Source organism: Toxorhynchites rutilus, chromosome 3 (assembly GCF_029784135.1).
Source record: "Toxorhynchites rutilus septentrionalis strain SRP chromosome 3, ASM2978413v1, whole genome shotgun sequence".
Classification (NCBI taxonomy): domain Eukaryota; kingdom Metazoa; phylum Arthropoda; class Insecta; order Diptera; family Culicidae; genus Toxorhynchites; species Toxorhynchites rutilus.
Genome location: NC_073746.1, coordinates 225,084,793 through 225,108,759, shown reverse-complemented (window position 1 = coordinate 225,108,759; position 23,967 = coordinate 225,084,793). Strand labels below are relative to the sequence as shown.

Here is a 23,967-nt window from a genome sequence, read left to right as displayed (position 1 = left end):
TACGTCTACCTACCAAACCAAGCCAATGCATTTACGAGTGTGGCCACGCTGTGATCTACTGCTATCAGCACTGCTTTCAAGTGTGTCGATAATCTCATAAAGATCAGATCGCAGTCTCGACAACACACAGCACTTGTAGGTAGTTCATATCGTCAGCAGTCACCCCGAGCAGATCTCGTTCTAGTTCTGTGTATCGTTTTCCCATCCCTGCTACATTCCCGTTCGCCCGCGCCGTCCAGGCTCGTAATTCACAATGTCATGTCTCGGGCTAATATTTATGTTGTAATTAGGAGATTTCTTCTCCGTTGCTCTTTTTCTCTTCCCGAAGCGATTTTGTCTTGTCTGCCGTTGGCTCTCACACTTTGTGTATCGGTTTGAAGTCGTCCTCTAAAATAAACAGTCTCCAGGGCCAGCAGAACCACTGGCAATACAGAGAATGCATGCAGACAGGGACAGGAGTTCATCTCCACCAAATAAAACACTTGATCCACGATTCGGAAACATTCCCAGTGCTACGGGGCAAAGAAGGACTGTGAGATCCATACAAACAATCATCAATTAGACACTGTTTGAAATTGTCTAATTGATTGTCCAGCTGACGCAATACGATGGTGTTGAGACGGGTAACGGAGCGAAAACGGAAGGTGATTGAGATTTTCAGTTCTACTTGAAAATTTCTAGGAAAATAATGTGTATGGCAGTGATTATAGGAGAACACGAACCCTTAGTAAGGGTTTGGATAACTTTAGTGTTGAATTAGGTGCAAATATTTGACTACGATATAATTTTTGTTCATATTTAGAGTTTACAATCAAATATATTTTAAAACTATCTCTCAAACGGATTTTTCAGAATTTTTCACATCATAGAAAAAAAAGTGTTAACAAAGCTTAATTCAGTTAAGTGGCTCATAAAAGAAAATATTTTTCGGAAAAAATATTTAATTTGATGATATCTGAAACCATTGTTGAATTGACGGCTGTTAAGTCGGGTTCAGACAGTGCGAGTAAGCATACGAGTCGGTCTATTCAGTTACTGCAGTGCAGCTACTCACACCGTGTGAACACATCATGACAGTTACTGTCATGTGTGATTCGGCGTGCGAGCTACTTCAAAGTTTTTTGAATTTCAAATGTAAAGAAATGTCTCTATTTTTAGGATATTTGAAAATATGCGAAGATATTTATAAACTTGAAAATTTTTGGAAAAACAAATAAAACCCTCATAGTTTCTAAACGAAATCGTTGTTATTTTGTTTTGCACGCTGGTGGGCACGCTTTATTTTTGAGATACTTTTCTTTAAAATCTCTAATATAGAATCATTATCAGACACAATTATCATTCAAAATTCACTCACAACTTGCAAAAAAAAGTATTGTTCTAAGAAACAGAACACATATTCGAATTATAAAAGTACATTTTCATTCATTATTTTGATTTTTGTATTTATTCCACCTGCAAACCTACTATCATTTTCATTTCACAAATTGGTACACGGAGCTGCTGTTAAGGCGGAATAAAAAAAATTCAAAACAATCCTTCAGACTGCCATTCATAGCATCACATTCTTCCGGAATTATCTTAGCTATGGATGCTCTCGAGATTCTGAAAACGTCGACAATACTCTGTACGATATTCCAGAAGAAAGCCAGTTCCTTCAGTATTGCCCAAATCCTTTTGCCTTTCTCCTTTTTTCGGATAGTACCTTCAGTTCGATGAACTACAGCACAAAGTATTTTTATACACAGTCAGCGTGTATTTCGCGATAAAATTTTATAATGATAAATGCAACTAAAAACCTTAGAGGAAAACTGCTAATATTCAATCATCTGTCAAATTCGGATCTGATTGCTATTTCTGACTATTTGGTGGACATTTGTAAAATCACCTGGCATTCCTGGTAAATCCGTGCTGTAGTATCTAGTTTCTCGTCAGCTGCTCACACTGTGTGGTGAGTCAACCAATTGTCAAGCAAGTTCACCGGCTCAGTAGCTGCTTATTTTCAAGTCAGCTACTAGCACCGTATAAATGGGCCTTTACGGATAGTTGGGGAGACAAGTATAGGCAAATGATAGCGTAAACCAATCGGAATTTTTGGTACTGTCTATCACATCCCAATTTCAAAATATCCACCAACATCCAGATGAGTTTTTTTTTAACAGATTTGTTTACTTTTGTTGAATGAATAATCCAATTTTCAGTTTTCCAATAAGTTCGTTTACTTTGAAACGCACCTTGTATTTGTCATTTAATACATATTTAGTCACTGAGACAGAGCAGTAAAATATAAAGCAGTCAAGACTGTGCGAACAGCAAAAATATGTAAAACGTGGGCACGTACGCAGGTCAATAAAAGATGCACTTTATGAGCTGTGAATGATATTCGATGATTTTAATATGCTTTACGTGTGGTTTTCCCGGAATGTGCGTTTCATATATGGGAAGCGCAGATCTGCTTATGCACTTCGCTTCTTTGAGAGAAAGCATCTTCGTGTTTATTGCCTATCTGGAGAACAATTATGCTTTTATATTATTCCTAAAGTAGAAATGTATTCCACATAACTTTGTTGTTATTATTCTAACCAAACCTTTCTTCCTGTGGCTTAAATTATATTAGCGAATCTAATTCCATTCCGATTGTTGATATGTCTTTAAAACATAACCAATTACATAACCATAACAATTTGAAAAAAAACATTATGAATTTTATTTCCATTGATTAAAAATTTTCTGAAATAAATGTTATAAACTTTACTTGTATGATAGAGAATTCTACTATACAAGAAGAAAATGTGAATAGTTCTGTAACTTTTCTTCGGGATTTTTTAGCAAAGAATAAGCTATTGTTCTCTATTCAAGTCAACTACCAGCTATCGTTGAACAATGAACGTGTGGCGCAATTCATCCGTTATTAGGAATGAAGAAAAGTGAATCATCATTACTCTAGGATCCGATCCGTTGACACGATCTGAGCGAACTCGAATTTTGCATTCTGGAATTTGTTCGACTCGAATACGATCGAGCAGTTCAAATGTGACATCCTTGCCTTGACACAACATTTCCATTCATCCGAATGTCTACACCAGTGATGCCAGACAATTTCTGTGTTTGTTAATGTATTTACATAGCACGAAAAATGTCATCACATACTTCCATCATGGATCCCAAATATATTTTTCCACTGTGAATGGTTCCGAATATTTGCAGGAGAAATGTAACTGACCTCTAATGGAAGACCGCCAGTGAGAAAAGCTCAACCGATCTCTATGAAAAAATTTTTTTTTCAGTTGGGACCAATAATGCTTTTGACTATTGTTACACAAACTCAAAGAGTCTGTAAGTTTTCCCACATATCAACTAAACAACAATGGACGTCTTCACAGAAGAACAAATGTCGTCATTATGAGGACATATCTTCAAATCTGTCTATACGCACCTAAAGGTCCTTTTTTGCTGTCATTCGGTTGCTGGACGGGTGTTATAGAAAGTTGTGAATTTGGCAAAAAAATTGTTCTATTTTTTCGTTGTGGATGTACATTTTACAGATAGGTAGAATGATGTTATATCCCGTCAAAAAGAAATTTTCAATTAATCTAAAAACCCAGAAGGCTAGATGATTCTGAGTGCCATAGAAGAGGCGGACGTTAAAATATCTATATGGAGACCCTTCAACATTTTGATATAAAAACATTTTGCATTTTGCTATTTCTAATTTTTAATCAATACCAAGATACAACTGCTTCTGTAATTCCGGATTCTAAATGAATCAAGCTAAATTGATTTGGACATTTGCTCTCCAGTTATCAAAAGGTGCCTAAGCAGGGAGAACTTGCGCATCACGAAAACCCGAATTACTTACAAATTATTGAAAGTGACTGTTGACGACTTACAACATACATGTTGTAGGGAGGGACTGTCACCTTTGTAGTAGCTGAATTTGTTTGAAAGATCACCACTTTCTTGGTAGAGGCTGGACACGAACAGTCACCACCCAGAATCTTTAGTTACAGATTACAGATTTTTTTGGTTTCACAAAGGCTTTACAGATTTTAAAAAAATTCGTTCCATTGTTAGTACGTCTCCAAATGTACGTCTTATATAAATCGGTTATTGTCAAAATGTCTAAAACAGTTCATTTTTGCGTGCTATGAACTACTATGAATTTACTTTGTATGCTTCGATTCCAAGCTGCAAAATATCGATCAACTCAATTTGTCTTATTTAGAATTAAGATAAGGGGTTGTCCATAAGAGCATTCAAATAGCGCAGCGAAAACAAGCTTATCCCGATAACAGTTCAAACTTCCATTACGTTTCAATCAATCAATGGAGGGTTTTTTATTACAGTAAATATGCTTATGGTATACATCGCTAAATCATTTTGCCAAGAATATGCTCAAAATATAAACTTGATATTTGTACACAGATTTGAACACTGATTTACTGAAAAAATAGTAGGATAACATTTTTTTTTAGACTAAAAACACGCTACTGAACCTGGTAATCTTGACCACAAACGCCGAGAACGTGAGTCGGGGGAAGGTGCGAATAAAGTCCGGGCTTTTGAACCACGGTTTGTGGCTAACCTTAGGGATAATCGAGTGATGCCACCGGCCCAATTCATCTTCGTTCCATTTGCGATGCTGGTTTGCGATGGTATTTTGGTATTTTTACGGACTAAAGAATAAAATTCATTGAAGGTGATTTGACGCTGATAAATATCGCCTTTCAATTGCACATACCTTTGCTAATGAGTCACCCCTCTCATTACCCGGAATTGAGCAATGTGAAGGAATTCAGACAAAGGTGATCACATAACAGTGTCTGGATAATGCACTCAAAATTTCCGATCACCAATGGGTTCATAACCTTACACCGGATGAAAAACCGTTGAAGTTGAAGCGATCTTTTAGTGGAAGTAAGCCTGCCAAAACCTCGAGACGCATGGTGTGCGTTGAGGACATACATCCCAACGAAATACGGAGACAAATATACTGGATTTGCTCGGGTCTTTTTATATGATTGTGGAAAACTTACGCTAACCAATCATAACCAACGTTTTCAAGTAGTACGACAACTCCTTCGTTCGAGTTTGCGACATGCAAATAAGTTGTATCGTCTACAACCTACAAACTGTGTCGTCTACAATCGAACTAAAAAACAGTCAAATTATTATTAAAAGATCTTCTTCTTAAAAGGCATTAATGTACCTAGAGAACATCGCCGTCTCAACGTAGTATTACTTGCGTAATTTTTATTAGTAATTAGTTGAGATTTCTATGCCGAATAACACTCCTCGAATGCATTCTGAGTGACAAGTTCTAGAATACACGTGAACACAGTGCAAGTCGGAGTTCTGACCAGAACAGGAATCGCACTCAAACCCCCGGTATGCTAGGTGTGACGCTAACCACTCGGCCACGGGAGCATAACATTATTAGAAGGTAGCGACTACAAATCACGACGATGAACGATACAAGATGACCAAAATGGATCCTGAAGACTGTACACGAAGATACCACGGACGACGAAACCTACGTCAAGGCAGATTTAAGTGTCTTCCTGAGCAAATGTTTACACTGCAACCGGAGGGAAAGAGGTGACTTTTTAAGCATGTGGAACTTTTCGAAATTTGCTAAAAAATATATGACTGACTGGCTGATATTGAATTATAGAGACTTTGAACTCTGATAGTTCATTCGGCTCTAGCTCTGAAAAGGGCCAATGTGGACAACTTCAATCCAAGCTCCTTCTCCAACTGTCTTGACAAAAACAATTCATTATCATTCGAGGCTCTTCAGAAAACCGTGTCCGCTTTCAGCTTAAGGAGGTCCAAAACACTGTTGAAAGCGAGAATCTGTTCAATGGAATATGGCGTTATGTGGTGGACAAAATGGACGAGAAGGCTGTTCAATATCTGATGGCAGGAGTAAAACGAATGGCCCGGCAATTCGGATTCGGTCAACCGGAGGCTTAGTTGAATATTTTTCAATTGAAAAATTCAATCATCTTACACGCATTCTTGTTTGATTAAATTTTGATCGTGTTGCCACATTTTTATCTGTATCAGAAGGGAAAAAATCTTTCTCATCTGTTCTTTTTCTTCAAAAAATCTGTGCCATCGACAATATTCATTGTAGAGAAAAATCATGAAGCATGAAAAAATACTCATTTATTTACTACAAAATATTATATTCACTCACTAACTTTATGTCTACATTTACTTTCTACAAATACTTACGTATTAACCACCGGGGTGCAATTTTTATTATGAATTTATTTTTCCGTAATGAAATTTATCCTCAGGTGAATGTGATGAGAGATTTCAAGTAACAATAATGACAAAAAGAGAGAAATTTCACACGCGGAAAAATCTGTACCAATCTGTACTTTTTGACGAATATCTGTAATCTGTACCGTACAGAATCTGTACCATAAATAACCGAAAAATATGTACCTTTCCAGATAAATCTGTACGTGTGGCAACATTGCTGACAACCTCCCCGACTTCTGGGATAAGATAATGTATAGCACATCGGTTTTTTAGCGGATCTTGACGTATCGGGTATCATTAAACTAGAAATTAATTCTAGTTTTCGGTAACAACAAATAAAAATTCATAGTTGAGACAAGAACATGAGTTGTGTTTTCTTTTTTTGCCTAATTAGAACAGCAATTATTTACTATAGTGTAACCCCGATTATCCGCGAGCGGACGATCCGCGGTTCCATAGGTCCGTAGTAAATCCACAGGCCTTCCCGGAATTTGTCAATGAGTGAAAGGCTCATGCACTTTTGTCTTGGTCATGACTTTCACATTATCTGATCACTGGTGTACAGGACCTTCTAGATGGATTGTTTAATGATATCTTTTTTTCGTGTTTGGATCTCATTTTTAGTGTTTTATTGCGTTATCCGCGATTTTAGTTATTCGCGGTTAGCTAGCCAAACTATTCCGCGGATAATCGGGATTCTACTGTATTTTTGAAGATATTATATGCAATTTGCTATATGAAGGTGTAGATCGCAAGAAATGGATAGAACGTAAATTTCATATAGAATCTAAAAATTGTTATATTTTATTGGTGCAAAATCCTTTTTATACAGTTCATTTAAATGACCAACAACAAACAATTGTTACAGATGAATCAAGTCTCATACCAATTGAAACAATAGGGGTTATATGTAAGGTAAATGATTTTGGTTTGTCCAGTTGAAAATATGATCATGGTTTGTCCACTTTTTTGAAAGCTCTAATTCAGCACAACTGTGTCAAATCAGGTACTCGAATGTTTCAAAACATATAAATAAAATTGTCTTTTTCATGTTTTATATTAGTTTTATAGTCTATTTTTACGGATTTACATGTTTTAAAGGATTATAAAATCCACCGTCTATTGGTATCAATGCGCCCCTCATTTGAGCTAACTTTTAATCAATCACCAGATGATTATTTGGTACGTATTCAGTCCTTTTCTGGATTATAACACTTACAAATATTGTAAACATGCTTGCACACCATTTGTATCAGATTTACACAGCTCAACCTTTAAATTAACGCATTTTGATGAACTCAATTCTGATCATGAGTTGTCCAATTCAATAACGTTGTTTTGTCCACATGATTTCTATGGCAACCGCTTGATGCTCTACAGTTTGTTGATGGTGTCATCACGCATAGCAGAAATAATGTTTCTCTGTGTTGTGTGTGTTGAGGTGAATTCCAAATGAATCAAGCTTTAATCAACAGTATAAAAGGAAGCATTATGAGAAAGTTTCATTTTCTAGTCTAAATTTTTCATCATTATTCAGTAACATTACCAAACAGCAACACAATAAAGTAATATAAATTATAATCCTGAGTTTTTTATTATGCTTCGATAAAACCAACAATTTTAAAAGTGGAATGTACGTTATATCGAAGTACCCCTGTATTGAGAATTGGATGTAGCCGCACTCCATACCACTTTACATTTTGTTCTGTCAGTACGCAATCGAAATGAAGAACATTGAAACTGAGTGTAGATATTCAAAGTTAAGCTGAATTTGCCTCTTCTACGAAAAAAAATCAGCTTTCAAATTAACTGTGATCGAACAAAAATACTTCTTACAGTCTCAAATAACCGTTTAATTTAGTGTAACTATGAATAACGGCAAAACACATTGATGTGCTCTTAGAAAGCCATTGCAATTTTGTCTGACGCAAGCTCCAAAACACATTCCGCGACATAACGGTACTATTTCGTGGGAAATGAAATTTTCGTACAGCTTTATTGCTTTTTATAGTGGCACCAGTGGTCCAAGTAGTTGGGTTATGTTGAGTTTGCGTGTCGGCTTGCAAAAATGAAACTTCCCATCGTCTAAATTCACCTCTGAACAATAGGGTAAGGTTTATATCATCAATCAAATAACTGTAAAATAATTAAAAAAATAACAGTAAAATAAGTAAAAATAAGTAAGTTAATTAATCAGATTATAACAATAAAATACTCACATGAAACAATATGAGATTGTTTTCATCTCAAGTTTTTTTTAAACTAATTTTATTAAGCAAATACTTTTACAAAAATGTTGCTTCTCTACACTCAGTTGTACCTTCTATGCGTTCCGTCCCGTTCTTTATTTTAGAGAGGCTTTAAACTTTGCAGTTCATTCGCCTCTATTCTATGCGTAACCAAAAGAAACCATCTATGTGTCAACAGTTGATCAATTCGAACTCTCACGAACACGAAATGATTTATCAAATCATTAGTACATTAGCGGCTCCCACCACTTCGCCACTTTTTACCGTGAGATTAACCTACGCCGTCGCTCATACATACATTCGGGACACTTGCTACAAATGAAGATAAATTAATTGTTTGACAGTCGGATAGTAGGAGCAATATATGACGCTTCAATAGCGAGACAAATTCGGCCTCTGAGAGAAGCTTCCCGTCTGCGCCGGTGACAGCGTGTTTGACTTTTCGCCGAGAGTGGATTTTCCGTTCCTCTTTTGTTCTCTGTACCATGGCAGTACAAGAAAAGTCCCATGGAATGAGAACAATTTTGTCGAATTAGTTCTTGTCTTGCCGCCGGTAATTTATCAAAATGGGACAGGGTAAAAATGAAAAATAAACCGCGACACTCGAATGATTCAAGGAACGTTTGCAGTCCAATGTGGGACTGACAATTGTTGCGAACATATGGAAAAAATAAAATGTTGAGGAAACACGAATTCCAGCTGCGCAGTGCTAGAACCATGCTGGGCGTTAGCTATCAAGGACCAAGGGAAAATGCACCAATTCCACGTCAAACTTGACGTATAAGCCTGTCAACAAGTTTCACTCAGATCGAGAGAATTCAGATAAAAAATTACGCTCTAAATTTACGATCGAGTTAATTTTACGAGCCCAGCCATGTCGAACATGCCGACGCGCAAGACACGAGCGCCTGAAGATAGCACATAAGTCACTCTGAATCGCGCGCAGACTTCCATCAAAGTCAAAAACAGGAAAACTGTGAATGAAAATTGCACTCGAGTGGAAAAGAAAACTGCACACCGGCAGTCTAAGAGGAGGTATGAAAGGACAACATTGAACAATTAGTTCGGCTCAATTTATGTCGAGTGTCACACGCAAATGAAACGGCTATAATTTAAAATTAACAAGAAATAAATCTCGTTTCTTCACCAGTCAGGCGCAGCTCGTGAATTTGAGAGTGACTTTGTGTCAGTGGTGTACAATTAGGTTCATTTGTACGATTCTAATTAAATTGTTGCGATGTCATTAAGGATGCCTATATAATGAATGTGAGTTATGAGTTCTGTGATAATTAGTTGGATATGATTTTTTTTCGATTTTTACTCATGCCACACATTTGAGGATACAAGAATGAAGGAACTGTTGAGAGAAATCGACCAGATGAATGTTATATGGTTGACATCAGTAACACTTATATGACAGGTGATTTCTTCCAATGTAGTAATTTTTGGAAAGTATACTATAAAATTTAACTTTTGCTTTTGTCAGAAATTAGTTTTCTTGTTATGCTGACTGTACAAATATTGATGTCAGCCCAACAATTTAGTATTGAAGTGAATTAGCTTCTCGCCTTACTTTAATAGACCTTTAAAAAACACATAAATAGACTGCATACAGCGGCTATCTCGAGTTTCCAACACGTGTCTGAGCGAAACTGCTTCCAGACCGACAGATATAGCAGACATAGGCGAGTGAAGTCACGACATCTAAATCTTTGAAACAATCATTTTTGACTTGTATTTTACTTGCACTTGCACTATAGCTCTAGGAAAAAGCTTGTATATGATTTTTCAGATCGTTACTCGAATAGTATACCTTCATGTGAAAATCAAAACAAAATTAAAGAATAGCCTCATGCTTTTATATTTCTATTTTATTTAAGAGAAATTATGATCATGGTTTGTCCACCGCTGAAATAATCGTATTTAGAATTCATCAGTTTTGATTGAAAAAAAAATCCGAATTTTCAAGTAGATGTTGCATTTTTCATTGCTTGAGTTCACTGTCATCATATTCACCCATTCATGATTTAGGCTTTCTTCCGAATATTGCCTTTTCCTGAGCATTTTAACACTCCCATACTCGTACATTGGTCTATCAGACCGAGAAATCAATAATTCGTTCATTTCTCAGAGAATATCAAAACAACGACCTTACCATTCTATCTAGCTTCGTTATTTGTCGTTCTTCATCGTTTAGCGTATCGCATGTGTTGGTACAAAGAAACGTGTGCCACTTTTTTAACACTTTCAGTCTCACACACCGACGCGAGTATAGGAGTAACTTTTTTGGACAAGTGCTTTTTTTCATATTTTGAAATATTGTTGAATGAAATGTATAAATTAATGTTAGTGGCGTGGAATATTTATTGTATATAATGCACAAGATCATTACCGGACTATTCTTATTCGATTTCAGTCCCTTTTGTAACTAGATTGAACGGATCCATATACAGGTAAACTTCGATATAACGTACATTTCACTTTCAAAAGTGTACGTTGTATCGAATTGTACGTTATATCGAAGCATAATAAAGTACTCACAAACGTAGTCTATAATACATTATTGTGTTGCTGTTTTAGTACAGTTAATGAATAGCTTCAATCAGAAGACGAACCCAGCCTTTCTCATGATGTTTCCCTTCGTACTGTTGATTAAAGCTTGATTCATTTAGAATCCGGAATCATAAAACCAGCTGTATTTCGGGATTGATTGAAGGTACAATACTTGTTTTAGCACCACAATCCAGATAATTTATTGTTCTATCAGAAAAAAAAAACTTGAAAAAATTTTTCCTTTACACTTCGGAAATGTGTACGTTATATCGAGGAAAAATGTACGTTATATCGAGGGTACGTTCTAACGAGGGTACGTTATATCGAAGTTTCCCTGTATTAACTATTCGATTATATATTCGTCGTTAGATTCACACGTTCAAAAACAAAATATAAATGTTTGACTTTCGTATGGTTATTCGCTAAATATAATGGTCATACATATACACACTTGTGAAAGAATTTCACTTGTGGAAGAATTTTAAACAGTAAACTATAAACTAATCGGTGGCTTATGGCAATTTTTAGCAGTTACAGTTTCGGGGATATTTTTTTATAATGGACAATATGGACGAGAAAACAATAAAAAGAAAAAGAAGTTCCTAGAAATCCTGTTATATCATTTTTATGCCCCATCTAAAAAAGGCATTATACCTCAGTTTCCCATGAATACAGAGATAAAGAATATTAGAAATATGCAAACATTATATTCCAGAACCTTTATCATCTGGTAATTATCTAGACGGTCGTTATACATTCTTCTCTTCGATAAAAGACCCGAAAAACACGCTGTTTGTGTTTCTAGCATGCAGTTATGCTATGTTCTGATTCTTACTCCAATGAAACCACAATCGATTAATACGTTTTTATATTATTTTATAGCTCTTTATACTTCCATGAATTATATTCAGTTACTTACTTTTAATTAACAACAGTGAAAAATTCAAATTTCGTTATTTGTGCTAGAGTATCAAAAATTACTCTGATCGATGATCGACATACCAAATTAAAGCCAATGAGCTAGTCTTGTTTGTAAAAATACTAATAAAAAAAAATTGATGGTCTTGAAATTGCATAACACATCGAGATTTACAGTTTTCGAGATGACACTAGTTCTCGACGTTTCATGCAGTTTTGAGACATTTGACATCGATTTTTTTTTCGAAAACCCCGATTTCCTTGAGTGATTTCTCGATTTTCGAAAAAAACTAAAACGTTGACCGCTTTGCCCCACTCTCTCTTAAGTCCGAATGAGCTGAATTTCGTCTTAGGGTGTTTTTTCGAGGTGGTGAACCTTTTTTTATGTGATAACTTTTCGAAATTCGAGATGACCATTTTCATTGGCACCCTAATATATACATCAGGGTAGCAGCAAAAATGGTCATTTCAAATTTCAAAAACCGATCATGTACATTTTGTTTATTGGCCCAAAAAATGACCTGTGCAATGTTTCAGCTCAATTGGACATGATTTAGGGGGCCTCAAAGAGCTCAAAGTTTTGATTTTTGATCCTAGAAAATCTTCCAAGAGGAAAGGAAATTTGGAAAAACGAAATTTTGTTTTCGATGCCAAATAACTTAAAAATGCATGAGTTCTGGTGTCATCTCCAAGGGGGTAGTAAATGAAATTTGGAAAATCGAAATTTTGTTTTCGATGCCAAATAACTTTAAAATGCAAGAGGTCTGATGTCATCTCGAAAAAAAAAATTCTGGCCGAAAATCGACGAAAATACGGCCATACAAATGAAACACAGATTTCTGAATTACTCGAGAACTAACCAAGCAAATAGAATTATACCTGGCATATAGAGGTTTTAGGGATCGATTAACGTTTCTATGGTGGTTCAACACTCCTCCCACCCCTCTAAGGGGGGCTGCCATACGACTTTGGTATATTATGGAGGTTTTAGGGGGACAATAAATGTTTATGATGGTGTGACACCCCATCCCCAAGAGGGGTTTGCATTACTCGAGAATCAATCAAGCAAACGGAACCAAATTTTGGCATGTGGAGGGGGATCATTGCATGACACGAGAACTAATCAAGCAAAATGAACCACAATTTGTATATGAAGGTTTTAGGGAACAATAAATCTTTCTATGGTGTTTCGACACACCTACAAGCGTTCTTAGTTCATTTGATGTTTGCGCTAATGAAATTGATCTTTGTTCGAAAGTGCAAATGGATTTTAATGTGATAAAACGTAAAATGGATCGTCGAATGTGTTGGCAAGAGCAAAACTCGAGAAAGGAATTTTTCAATTCAGGGCTGTCTTTATTCTATCCTATTTTCTGTATCAAACATGTATTCCATGTAATGCAAGTGGTTATAAACCTTGAACAAGATTTGTGTCTGTGAATAGCGACGAGTTTTGGTAGAAGTACTAGGAATTTTATACTAAAGGTAAATTAAAAGGGTACATGAGAAGATCAATCAATGAACAGTTCTGCGATTGGAATCATGAACGTGCGCTTAGTACGTGAATGTGATAACGAAAAATACGAGACGCGAGACGAAGTTTGTCGGGCAGTTAGTATCCAATGAAACTACTGTAAATAATGAAAAATACAATTTTATTTATATGTTTTGAAACATTTGCACCAGTGGCCGAGTGGTTAGCGTCTCATATTATCATGCCGGGTATTCGGGTTCGATTCCGGTTCTGGCCGGGGAATTTATCTTCAAAGAAATTTTCTTCGACTTGCACTATGGTCACGCGTATTCTAGAGCCCCTCGGAATACATTCAAGGCGTGTTGTTTGGCTTAAGAAATCTCAACTAAGTATTAATAAATGACGCTAGTTAATGCATACGTTGAGATGGCAAAAGTTACACAGGGAACGTTAACGTCATTTGTTCGGGCTCGGTGTAAGCGCTTTATAGCACTGATACCTGATACCTTAGTGTAGACTTTAAGAGATTAGGCTACAACGTTTCATTCTCACTAATCTTTATCATCTTTATCACACAACCATAATCGCTCTCATATCAGGAGAAGTATCGCTCGACATTCCGAGCAAATTAGTTACCCCGTCAGCCAATGAACGAGACAGACGCGAGTTCTACGCTCTGTCCGAAATTATAATAAAGTTTCGTTTGTACAATAAACTTGTTAGTTAACCCAATAAATATTTCTGAGTGATTTTATTACCGTTCGGGTCGGTTGTGCAGTGCAAGAACTCCACCGGCAGCTGTGTACTCATAGGAATTCGTCCGGTTTATCGCTAGCAGAGAAGAAACACCATTCAAGAAGAAGAAACAATTGAATATCTGATTTGACACAGGTGTGCTGAACTAGAGCATTCAAAAAGTGGACAAACCAAGATCACATTTTCGACTGGACAAACCAACATCATTTACCTTATATATTGTACTTCACCGATTCATCAGTTGCAGTATCATAGCAAACAAATCTTAAAGAATTTCTTATTCGATTGGTATGTGAATCAACAAAAAAGTTATTAACGTTAACATTATTTCAAAAAACGTGACCTGTTTTCAGATTTGGTCCCATTACATTTTTCGACGTAGTTCTACGACAAAAATAGTGTCCAATGACAGAGTCGTCAATTATAAGTAAGTTTTAGCAAATCAGACTGTAAAAATTGTATCATTACTTCAGAACAAAGTGGATGCATTTTACGATAATTCTTTGATAAAGGCGAAAATTCAAGCCAGTGGCCCTAACCTTAGCTAAGGACCAGCTGTGCATTTGGTGGGACTGAAAAGGGGTAATTTATTAGGAGTTGCGCCCAATTTCAGGGTTTTTTAATACCGAACAATAAATTCTGACCTCTACTGTCAATAGGTGTACTGATTGAAGCTCGATTCACCAAAAATGACCAAAATATCCCAACACGAGAAGTAGTCCTGTTCCATCAGGACTAGTTGATATTATCACGAAATTATTACCTGTTCGTGTCTATGGCGAATGATTTTTACTGATGAAAAAATCACTCAGAGAAAAGCTTGTGAAAACTGTCTGTCCAGTTTTATTCTTTATAACTTCTTTTTCAATGGCACTAACGTTTATAGATTAACTTCGTCGTCTCAACATAGCATTACTTGCGTGATTTTGACTAGAATTGAGTGATTTCTATATTTTCGATAAAAGAGTTGATATTTCTACGCCAAATGACACGCCTCGAATGTGTTCTGAGTGGCAAGCTCTAGAATACGCGTGCAGATCACGAGAAATTTCATTGACGAAAATGCTCTCGAGCAGAGCATAAGTATACAAAGAATTAAAGGATTTACCTTCTGAAGACTCATGTCAAGTACTAACGAAGCGTTTGGGAGTATCGAAGAAAATTCAATAACGAGATATAATAGTTGAAGCTGATCAATTATCCAAGATCCATTATGAGTAAATTAGATTGATTAATTTAATATTTATAAATATATTATGCCTTTTGTTCATTTCAGCGTGTCTTCAAATTGTCAACAAAAGTCAGTACAACCCTCTGAAGCAAGTTGAGCAGCTCAGCATTAACTGTGATAGTGACGGTCTCCACAGTAATAATAATAATCTAGTCAGCAATAACAACAACAACAACAACAACATATTAAATAACAATAAAAATCTCAGGGATGGTGAAAGTGATCTAGTGATCAGTGATCAGTCCTCTAGAAAACTGAAATCCAGCGCTACGAATATAGGGAACACTAGTCCAAATGAGAGTGTAGGAGGCAGCAAATCTTCGAACAGCAGCAGAAAATCCAACGCTACCGATGAAAAACCTTACCACCCGTCGCTGGCATCCGTAATGGTTATGCTCGAAGGGAAACATTTATGGGACAAATTTCACGAACAGGGCACTGAAATGATAGTCACTAAAGCCGGGCGACGGATGTTTCCTACCTTCCAGGTGAAGGTGGTGGGTTTGGAGTTAACGGCAGAATATCTGATGATCATGGATTTTGTCCCCCTGGATGATAAGCGCTACCGATATGCTTTCCACACGTAAGTGAGCGATTTTTATGGAACGCTATTCACTCCAAACAAATTTACTATCGTTTAAATTTGGAAACTTTCAGCTCCAGCTGGGTAGTGGCCGGAAAAGCCGACCCTGTGTCTCCGCCCCGCATCAGCGTGCACCCCGATTCTCCTGCGACCGGTGCCACCTGGATGAAGCAAACCATTTCGTTCGACAAACTCAAACTGACCAACAACCAGCTAGACGATAACGGACATGTAAGTCTTCCAAACTATTTCACTTCACGGTGTTTGAAATTTCATCAAACCCATATAAACAGACCATTTAGCACAGCACTTATCGCCTCTATTTTGTTCACACCTTCTGTTCTTCGCCTCGTCCAAACAGATCATCCTCAACTCTATGCATCGGTACCAGCCGCGCCTCCACGTCTGCCATTTTTCGCGATCCGGCTCCCACGAATCGATCAAAGACGAGAAGGACACATTGAGCCATCGGACGTTTGTCTTCCCGGAAACTTCGTTCACTGCCGTAACGGCTTACCAGAATCAACGGGTGAGTTGTAACTTCCCTAATTGAAGTAAATGATCGACCTTCAAGTATTTTGGGAGCGTTTGTTACTATAACGTATGCATTCCCTCTGTTTATATCACAAACCGCTGGGTGTTTTCATTTTTGCGGAGGGGTAAATTTTATACTGCGCTTCCTCAATTTAGAAACTCAATAATTTTCATGGCGGTGAGACCGTCTTTTATTAGCGGTTTGTAGTTATCCTCCATTTATCCTCCGTGCTGTTGTAAGGTTTTGGAGGATAACTACAGATTCATGGAGGATGAGAGTTTGGTATGTCTTAGATGAGTGTTTGGCATCTCAAATTATAGATTTTTTGCTCCTCTTTCCAACAATGTATAGAAAGTATCGTATTTTTCCATACTTTTCCGGAAAAATTACAAAAACGCATTGGGCAAACGGAGGATAACTACAGATTCATGAAGGATGAGAGTTTGGTATGTCGTAGATGAGTGTTTGGCATCTCAAATTATAGATTTTTTGCTCCTCTTTCCAACAATGTATAGAAAGTATCGTATTTTTACATACTTTCCCGGAAAAATTACAAAAACGCATCGGGCAAACGGAGGATAACTACAGATTCATGAAGGATGAGAGTTTGGTATGTCGTAGATGAGTGTTTGGCATCTCAAATTATAGATTTTTTGCTCCTCTTTCCAACAATGTATAGAAAGTATCGTATTTTTCCATACTTTTCCGGAAAAATTACAAAAACGCATTGGGCAAACGGAGGATAACTACAGATTCATGAAGGATGAGAGTTTGGTATGTCGTAGATGAGTGTTTGGCATCTCAAATTATAGATTTTTTGCTCCTCTTTCCAACAATGTATAGAAAGTATCGTATTTTTACATACTTTCCCGGAAAAATTACAAAAACGCATCGGGCAAACGGAGGATAACTACAGATTCATGAAGGATGAGAGTTTGGTATGTCGTAGATGAGTGTTTGGCATCTCAAATTATAGATTTTTTGCTCCTCTTTCCAACAATGTATAGAAAGTATCGTATTTTTCCATACTTTCCCGGAAAAATTACAAAAACGCATCGGGCAAACGGAGGATAACTACAGATTCATGAAGGATGAGAGTTTTGTATGTCCTAGATAATTGTTTGGCATGTCAAATTGTAGATTTTTTACTCCTCTTTCCAACAATGTATAGAAAGTATCGTATTTTTCCATACTTTCCCGGAAAAATTACAAAAACGCATCGGGCAAACGGAGGATAACTACAGATTCATGAAGGATGAGAGTTTGGTATGTCGTAGATGAGTGTTTGGCATCTCAAATTATAGATTTTTTGCTCCTCTTTCCAACAATGTATAGAAAGTATCGTATTTTTCCATACTTTCCCGGAAAAATTACAAAAACGCATCGGGCAAACGGAGGATAACTACAGATTCATGAAGGATGAGAGTTTTGTATGTCCTAGATAAGTGTTTGGCATGTCAAATTGTAGATTTTTTACTCCTCTTTCCAACAATGTATAGAAAGTATCGTATTTTTCCATACTTTCCCGGAAAAATTACAAAAACGCATCGGGAAAACGGAGGATAACTACAGATTCATGAAGGATGAGAGTTTGGTATGTCGTAGATGAGTGTTTGGCATCTCAAATTATAGATTTTTTGCTCCTCTTTCCAACAATGTATAGAAAGATTCGTATTTTTCCATACCTTCCCGGAAAAATTACAAAAACGCATCGGGCAAACGGAGGATAACTACAGATTCATGAAGGATGAGAGTTTTGTATGTCGTAGATGAGTGTTTGGCATCTCAAATTATAGATTTTTTGCTCCTCTTTCCAACAATGTATAGAAAGTATCGTATTTTTCCATACTTTCCCGGAAAAATTACATAAACGCATTCAAATGTTTTTCTACCCATTCTCAACTCACGGTTGTCATCAACTGTTTTTAGTTCACAAACACGGTCAACATCAAATAACTTCTATACACTTTATTTCTCTTTTTTTTTTTTTTTTACCAAAGACACGATACTCTTTATATTAAATTATCTGAAGAAAACTCAACACGACCTATCGCGTGGCGTGAGTCTCTAGAACTGCCTTAACACTGGTTACTAAAGTCCTAAGCTAGTAGTTACAACAATTTGTGTAGAGTTTCACTGGGAGGAGCCAAGTTGATTTCAAAGGGGAATAGCCAATCAATCGAATGCAGTGTTCGATGTGAATGGGGTCAAGAAATAATAATGCTTACTGCACTCGTAAGCGCGCAAATCGATTTCATGGGAAATCGTAAAGTGTCACGACGACTTTGTATATGGTCGCGTATTTCATCAGAATAGAACTAGGTTTGTTTTGGCTACTGGTTTATTGCCTTTAGCTGCGCGCGATATGATGTAAGAGTACATTCATATCGTCAGCGCACGTTGGCTTGTTTCTATGGATGAATGTGGGGAAAAGCAATTAACTAAATAATGCAGTTGTGCTTGAGGAATGTTTCATGGGAATTGTAAATCGAAGTGACTACGCATGAGTCATTTATTAAGAAACAATCAACTGCTTATGAGGATGGGTTTTGGGGATGGATTTAAAAAATGGGTTATGGAATGATATATGGCCTATGAAATATGGGATTTGAAATGAGATTTGGAAATGGGATTTGAAATCATACTACACCATCCCTCTTCGGGAGAATGATGTAATAAAATGAAATCATTCTTAGTATTCTGGTTTTCAAATAATTGTTCCTTGGCTTCTCTCAATGTTACAAAGTTTGATACATATAGTTTTTATTTCATTGATATAAATTTTATTCGAAAGTTCATGTGAATATTTTTAAATATATATATTGGATTTGTAAGATACTTAATAAATAATGTAATTTTAAACAGTTACCAAGATATTAAGGATAATTAAAAGTTTAACTAACTACTATACTCTTGTAATTGAAATATTTTTGAAATTATAGGGAAAAAAAAAAAATTTTTTTTTTTTGTGTTAAAAAAAATTCGTTTGGAATGGAATACAAATTGTTTGTCATATTTCTTGTTTATGTTTTTATTAATCTATTTTTGTGTACAACTTTTTCATGGTTTGTTCTAGGGTTTAAAATTTTACAATTAGGATCTAATAGTTCCTGCACTATGTATGGTCCATCGTAGAAAGGATCTAATTTCCTTCTGTTTTCTATTTTCAAATAAACTTTATCGTTTATATTTAAATGAATTGGGTTACAATTGTTTTCAGTATTGGTTGCTCTTTGAACTTTCTGATTTATTAACTTATCTCTTGCAATTTCGTTAGAACGTTGTATTTTAAATTTCAATTCTTTGCTATATTGTTCAAAATTATATATTGGTTCTGTTCCATTTTTGAATAATTCCTGTGGTAGTTTAGCTTTATTTCCAAAAACGAGTTCATGTGGTGTAAAACCATGGTCTGAATGTGGGGTTGTATTATAGTTGAAAGCATAGAATTTTAACCATTCATCCCAATCAGTTTGATGTTCATTAACGAAAGATCTCAGGTATTCATTTAAACACCTGTGATTTCTCTCTAACGATCCAATCGTCTGAGGGTGATAAGCTGTACTGAATTTTTGTTCGATTTTAAGCATTTTACAGATCTGCTCAAAGACTTCGTTATTATACTCAGTTCCTTGATCAGAACGTAAAGTTAGAAATGTTCCATAAGTCAAAATAAAATTGTCTACTAATGCTTTAGCAATTACATTAGCTTCTTTTGTGGGCACAGGAATCAATACGACATATTTTGTCAAGTCGCATTGGACACTAACTGCATATCTATTGTTGTTGTGACTTCTAGGTAAAGGTCCAACTGTGTCTATGGAAATAATTTCGAATGGATAAGATGAAGTTGTAGTTACTACTTGTTTTTCCTTGGTATGCTTTATGATTTTGTTTCGTTTGCATAATTCACAGGCCTTAATGAATTCTGCAATCGATCTTTTCATATTGCTCCAATTGTACACCTCTCTTATTTGAAGGTATAATCTATGTTGTCCGATATGTCCTCCAGTAGGGGTATTATGATAATTGTATAATACTTTTTGAATATTTTCCCTTTTTGTTAAAAATGTTGGTGGATTGTAAATAATAATTTCTATTAAATACACTCGTGCATTTGCTAACGTTTTAAAGTTTTCAATTGATAGCATTTTAAAAATTTCATCTTTAGTTGAGAGCGCTAATTTATTTTGGTTCATTTTAATCATTGATTCTTCCACTTTTAGAAGTGCAGATTCTAATGTCTGACTCCCATTTAAAATTCTTTGATGCACTTGCGCAATAATTTTATTGTTTTTCTTTAATATAAATTTTATTTCATTTTTGTCAACTTTTGTTTCAAGTTTAATTAATTTGTTGGTTTCTGATGGATTATTTGTCATGTACGTAGAGAAGTGATCAAGTTCTCTTGGTACAGAAATCTCTTTATCTGTTGATGTTACTATTCTGTCATCATTTTTTATGTTACGAGTCATTGCTCTCGTGCTTACTCCTAATATGTTTAAATTTTTTAGTTCGTCAGAAGTTGTTATTATTCTCGACAAAGCATCTGCTCCTACATTCGATTTTCCTGATATATATTCAATTGAAAAATCATATTCTTCTAAATCAAGACGCATTCTGGTTAATTTTGATGTTGGATTTTTCATTCCGAACAGATAAACTAATGGTCTATGGTCTGTTTGTACTAAAAATTTTCTACCGTATAGGTAAGGTTTGAAATAATTAATAGCCCAATGTATGGCTGTTAATTCCTTCAGAATAACTGGTTTATTTTTCTCGCCAGGTGTAAAAGTTTTACTTGCAAATGCTATTGGTAAATTTCCGTTTAGTGTTTGTTGTGACAATACAGCTCCACAGCCAATGTCTGAAGCATCTGTTGTTAATATAAATTGCTTCGTAAAATCTGGATATTGGAGTAATCTAGGTGACATTAATGAATTTCGTAATATGTTGAATGCGTTTTGGCAATTATCTGTCCATCTGAATTTTGAATCCTTTTTTAGAAGTTGGTTAAGTGGATTTGCAATCAATGCAAAATTTGGTACAAATTTTCGATAATAATTACAAAATGCAACGAATCTTCTGACTTCATCTGCATTTTTTGGGATTGGGTAATTTTGAATTACTGAAAATTTAGAATCATCTGGTAACATGCCATGCTCTGTTATTTTATGACCTAGAAAGGTAACTTCAGTGCTAAAAAATTTGCATTTCTGAGCATTAAGTTTCAAATTATAAAATCTTAATCGTTCAAAAACTTGAGTCAAATTTGAAATATGATGATTAACTGAACATCCCGTGACGATAATATCGTCAATATAAATAAAGGATATTTCTGGAGTTAAACCAGCCATTGCAATGGTCATCATGCGTTGAAAACTGTTTGGGCTTATATTTAATCCAAACGGTAATCTCGTAAACTGATAATGTCCATTTTGTGTTGAAAATGCTGTAAATTTTCTAGACTCATTGTCCAAAGGTATTTGATGAAAACCTGACATGAGATCTAAAGTTGAAAAATATTTTGCTCTTCCAAGTTGGTCTAAAATATCATCAATTCTTGGTAGAGGAAATTTGTCTGCTAAAATTTTCTTGTTCAGTTGTCTGAAATCGACAACTAAACGCCATTTCTTGTCATTGTCACAAGATTTTTTTGGTACAAGAATAATTGGTGAATTATATGGTGAAACCGAGGGTTCGATTATATTACTCTCTAACATTTTATTCACTTGTCTATTTATTTCATTATGTTGAGCATGAATCGTCTTGTAATTAGGAATATATACAGGTACTTTGTCGTTAAGAACAATATTCTGTGAATAGAAATTGTTTCTAGTCACATCCTCCTCTGGGAGACAAAATATATCTTGATATCTAGCAATTAAATTTTTAAACTTGTCTTTAGCATATATGGGGATTTTTTCTGTATCTATGATTTTAAAAATTTCATCGAATCTCTTATTATTTTTGTTATTACTATTAAGTATTGTATAATTATTTAAAATACTTAATGTAGGTTTAAATTCTGAATAGTGTATATACAAAGGTTTGTTTGTGGTATTTACAAATTTTACATAGGGTTTTGCTGGTGAAATTATAGTATTTCCACAGAAAACTCCTGGATAAATTTCTTCCGAATGAACTACCATATCTTCTATAATATTTAAATATGGTATCCTTCTAACTACTTCACTACGGCTTGGTAACATGAAGCCTTCTTTTAAATTATCTTCTATTGGTATTGAAATCTGTACATTAGCTATATTAAAGGTAAGTAGCCAATATTCATAGTCTATTAAACACTTATAATTTATTAAAAAATCCCTTCCTAGTATACCGTCTGCTTGTATTGGTAGGTCTGCGGTAACTAGATGAAAATCATGATTTAAAGTTAAAGTATTATTAAAACACATAGCTGTATTTGTTATACCTAAAGTTTCTACACTGTTTTCCGTAATTCCGGTTAATTTAATTTTATTGTTACTATTTACAGGTTGAGTTGGGAGAATATTTCGTGCTTTAAACAACGAAATATCTGCACCGGTGTCAATGATTAGGTTGCATACTTTATTTCCAGTCATGTGCACTTTGACCTGAATAAAGTTTGATGCATTTAAATTTATTGTCAAAATCGGTGAGTCTGACCGTAACAATTGTCCAGTTAGTCGACATCTGCGTTCAATTGTTACTGGTTGACTAAAAAATAATCAGAATTGTAATTTCCTGATTGCGTCGTTTGATTGTTGGGGTTAGGTACTGTATTGTTGTTATTGAATGGTACCAAAGCTTGGCAATTATTATCCGATTCAATTTGTGGATAAAATTGATTATTGTTAGTATGTGCGTTCCGTCGAGGAATATTTTGATGATTTACAGCGTACATCCTAGCTGGAATGTTATTTCTATTGTAAGTTCCGTTAGGATTTCTATTGTTATTCTGGTAGAAATTTCTTTGAGTAGGATATTGTTGTGACCCTTGGTTGAAATTTCTGTTAATGGGATATTGTTGCCAATTCCGATTGAAATTTCTGTTGTTATTTGGGTATCTATTCTGATATCCGCATTGAGAATAATTTCTCTGGTTGAATCGATCGGTCATCATTGAATTTCTATGGTTAATATTGTGGTTTAAGTACTTGTTATTATTCTGTCCAGAATTGTTTGGTTGCCTGTTTTTTATCGAATGCAGTACTACTGCATTTGTGTCTCTATTTCCCGTCTTCTCGTTCTCCACCATGACATTGATGGCTTCTTGGAGATTATCAAATTTTCCAATTCTTAACATCATTTTCGTTTCTTTATTTGATGTCTCGTCGATAAGTGTTTGGATTGCTGCCTTTTGAGACATTTTCCTCGCTACATTGTCAGGAATTTGTTCTCTAATATAAGTGT

The 23,967-nt window shown here is 35.4% G+C and overlaps 1 protein-coding gene across 2 annotated transcripts in view; it reads left to right on the top strand.

Annotated features, from left to right (window-relative positions):
* Nucleotides 1-23,967, top strand: part of LOC129774608 (T-box transcription factor TBX1) — a 100,050-nt gene that overhangs the window by 8,715 nt on the left and 67,368 nt on the right. For both annotated transcript variants that reach the window (XM_055778375.1, XM_055778374.1), the window contains exons 2-4: nucleotides 15,500-16,037; nucleotides 16,112-16,268; nucleotides 16,399-16,566. In XM_055778375.1, the coding sequence (XP_055634350.1) occupies nucleotides 15,500-16,037; nucleotides 16,112-16,268; nucleotides 16,399-16,566 (863 nt within the window). The remainder of the gene's footprint in view (nucleotides 1-15,499; nucleotides 16,038-16,111; nucleotides 16,269-16,398; nucleotides 16,567-23,967) is intronic.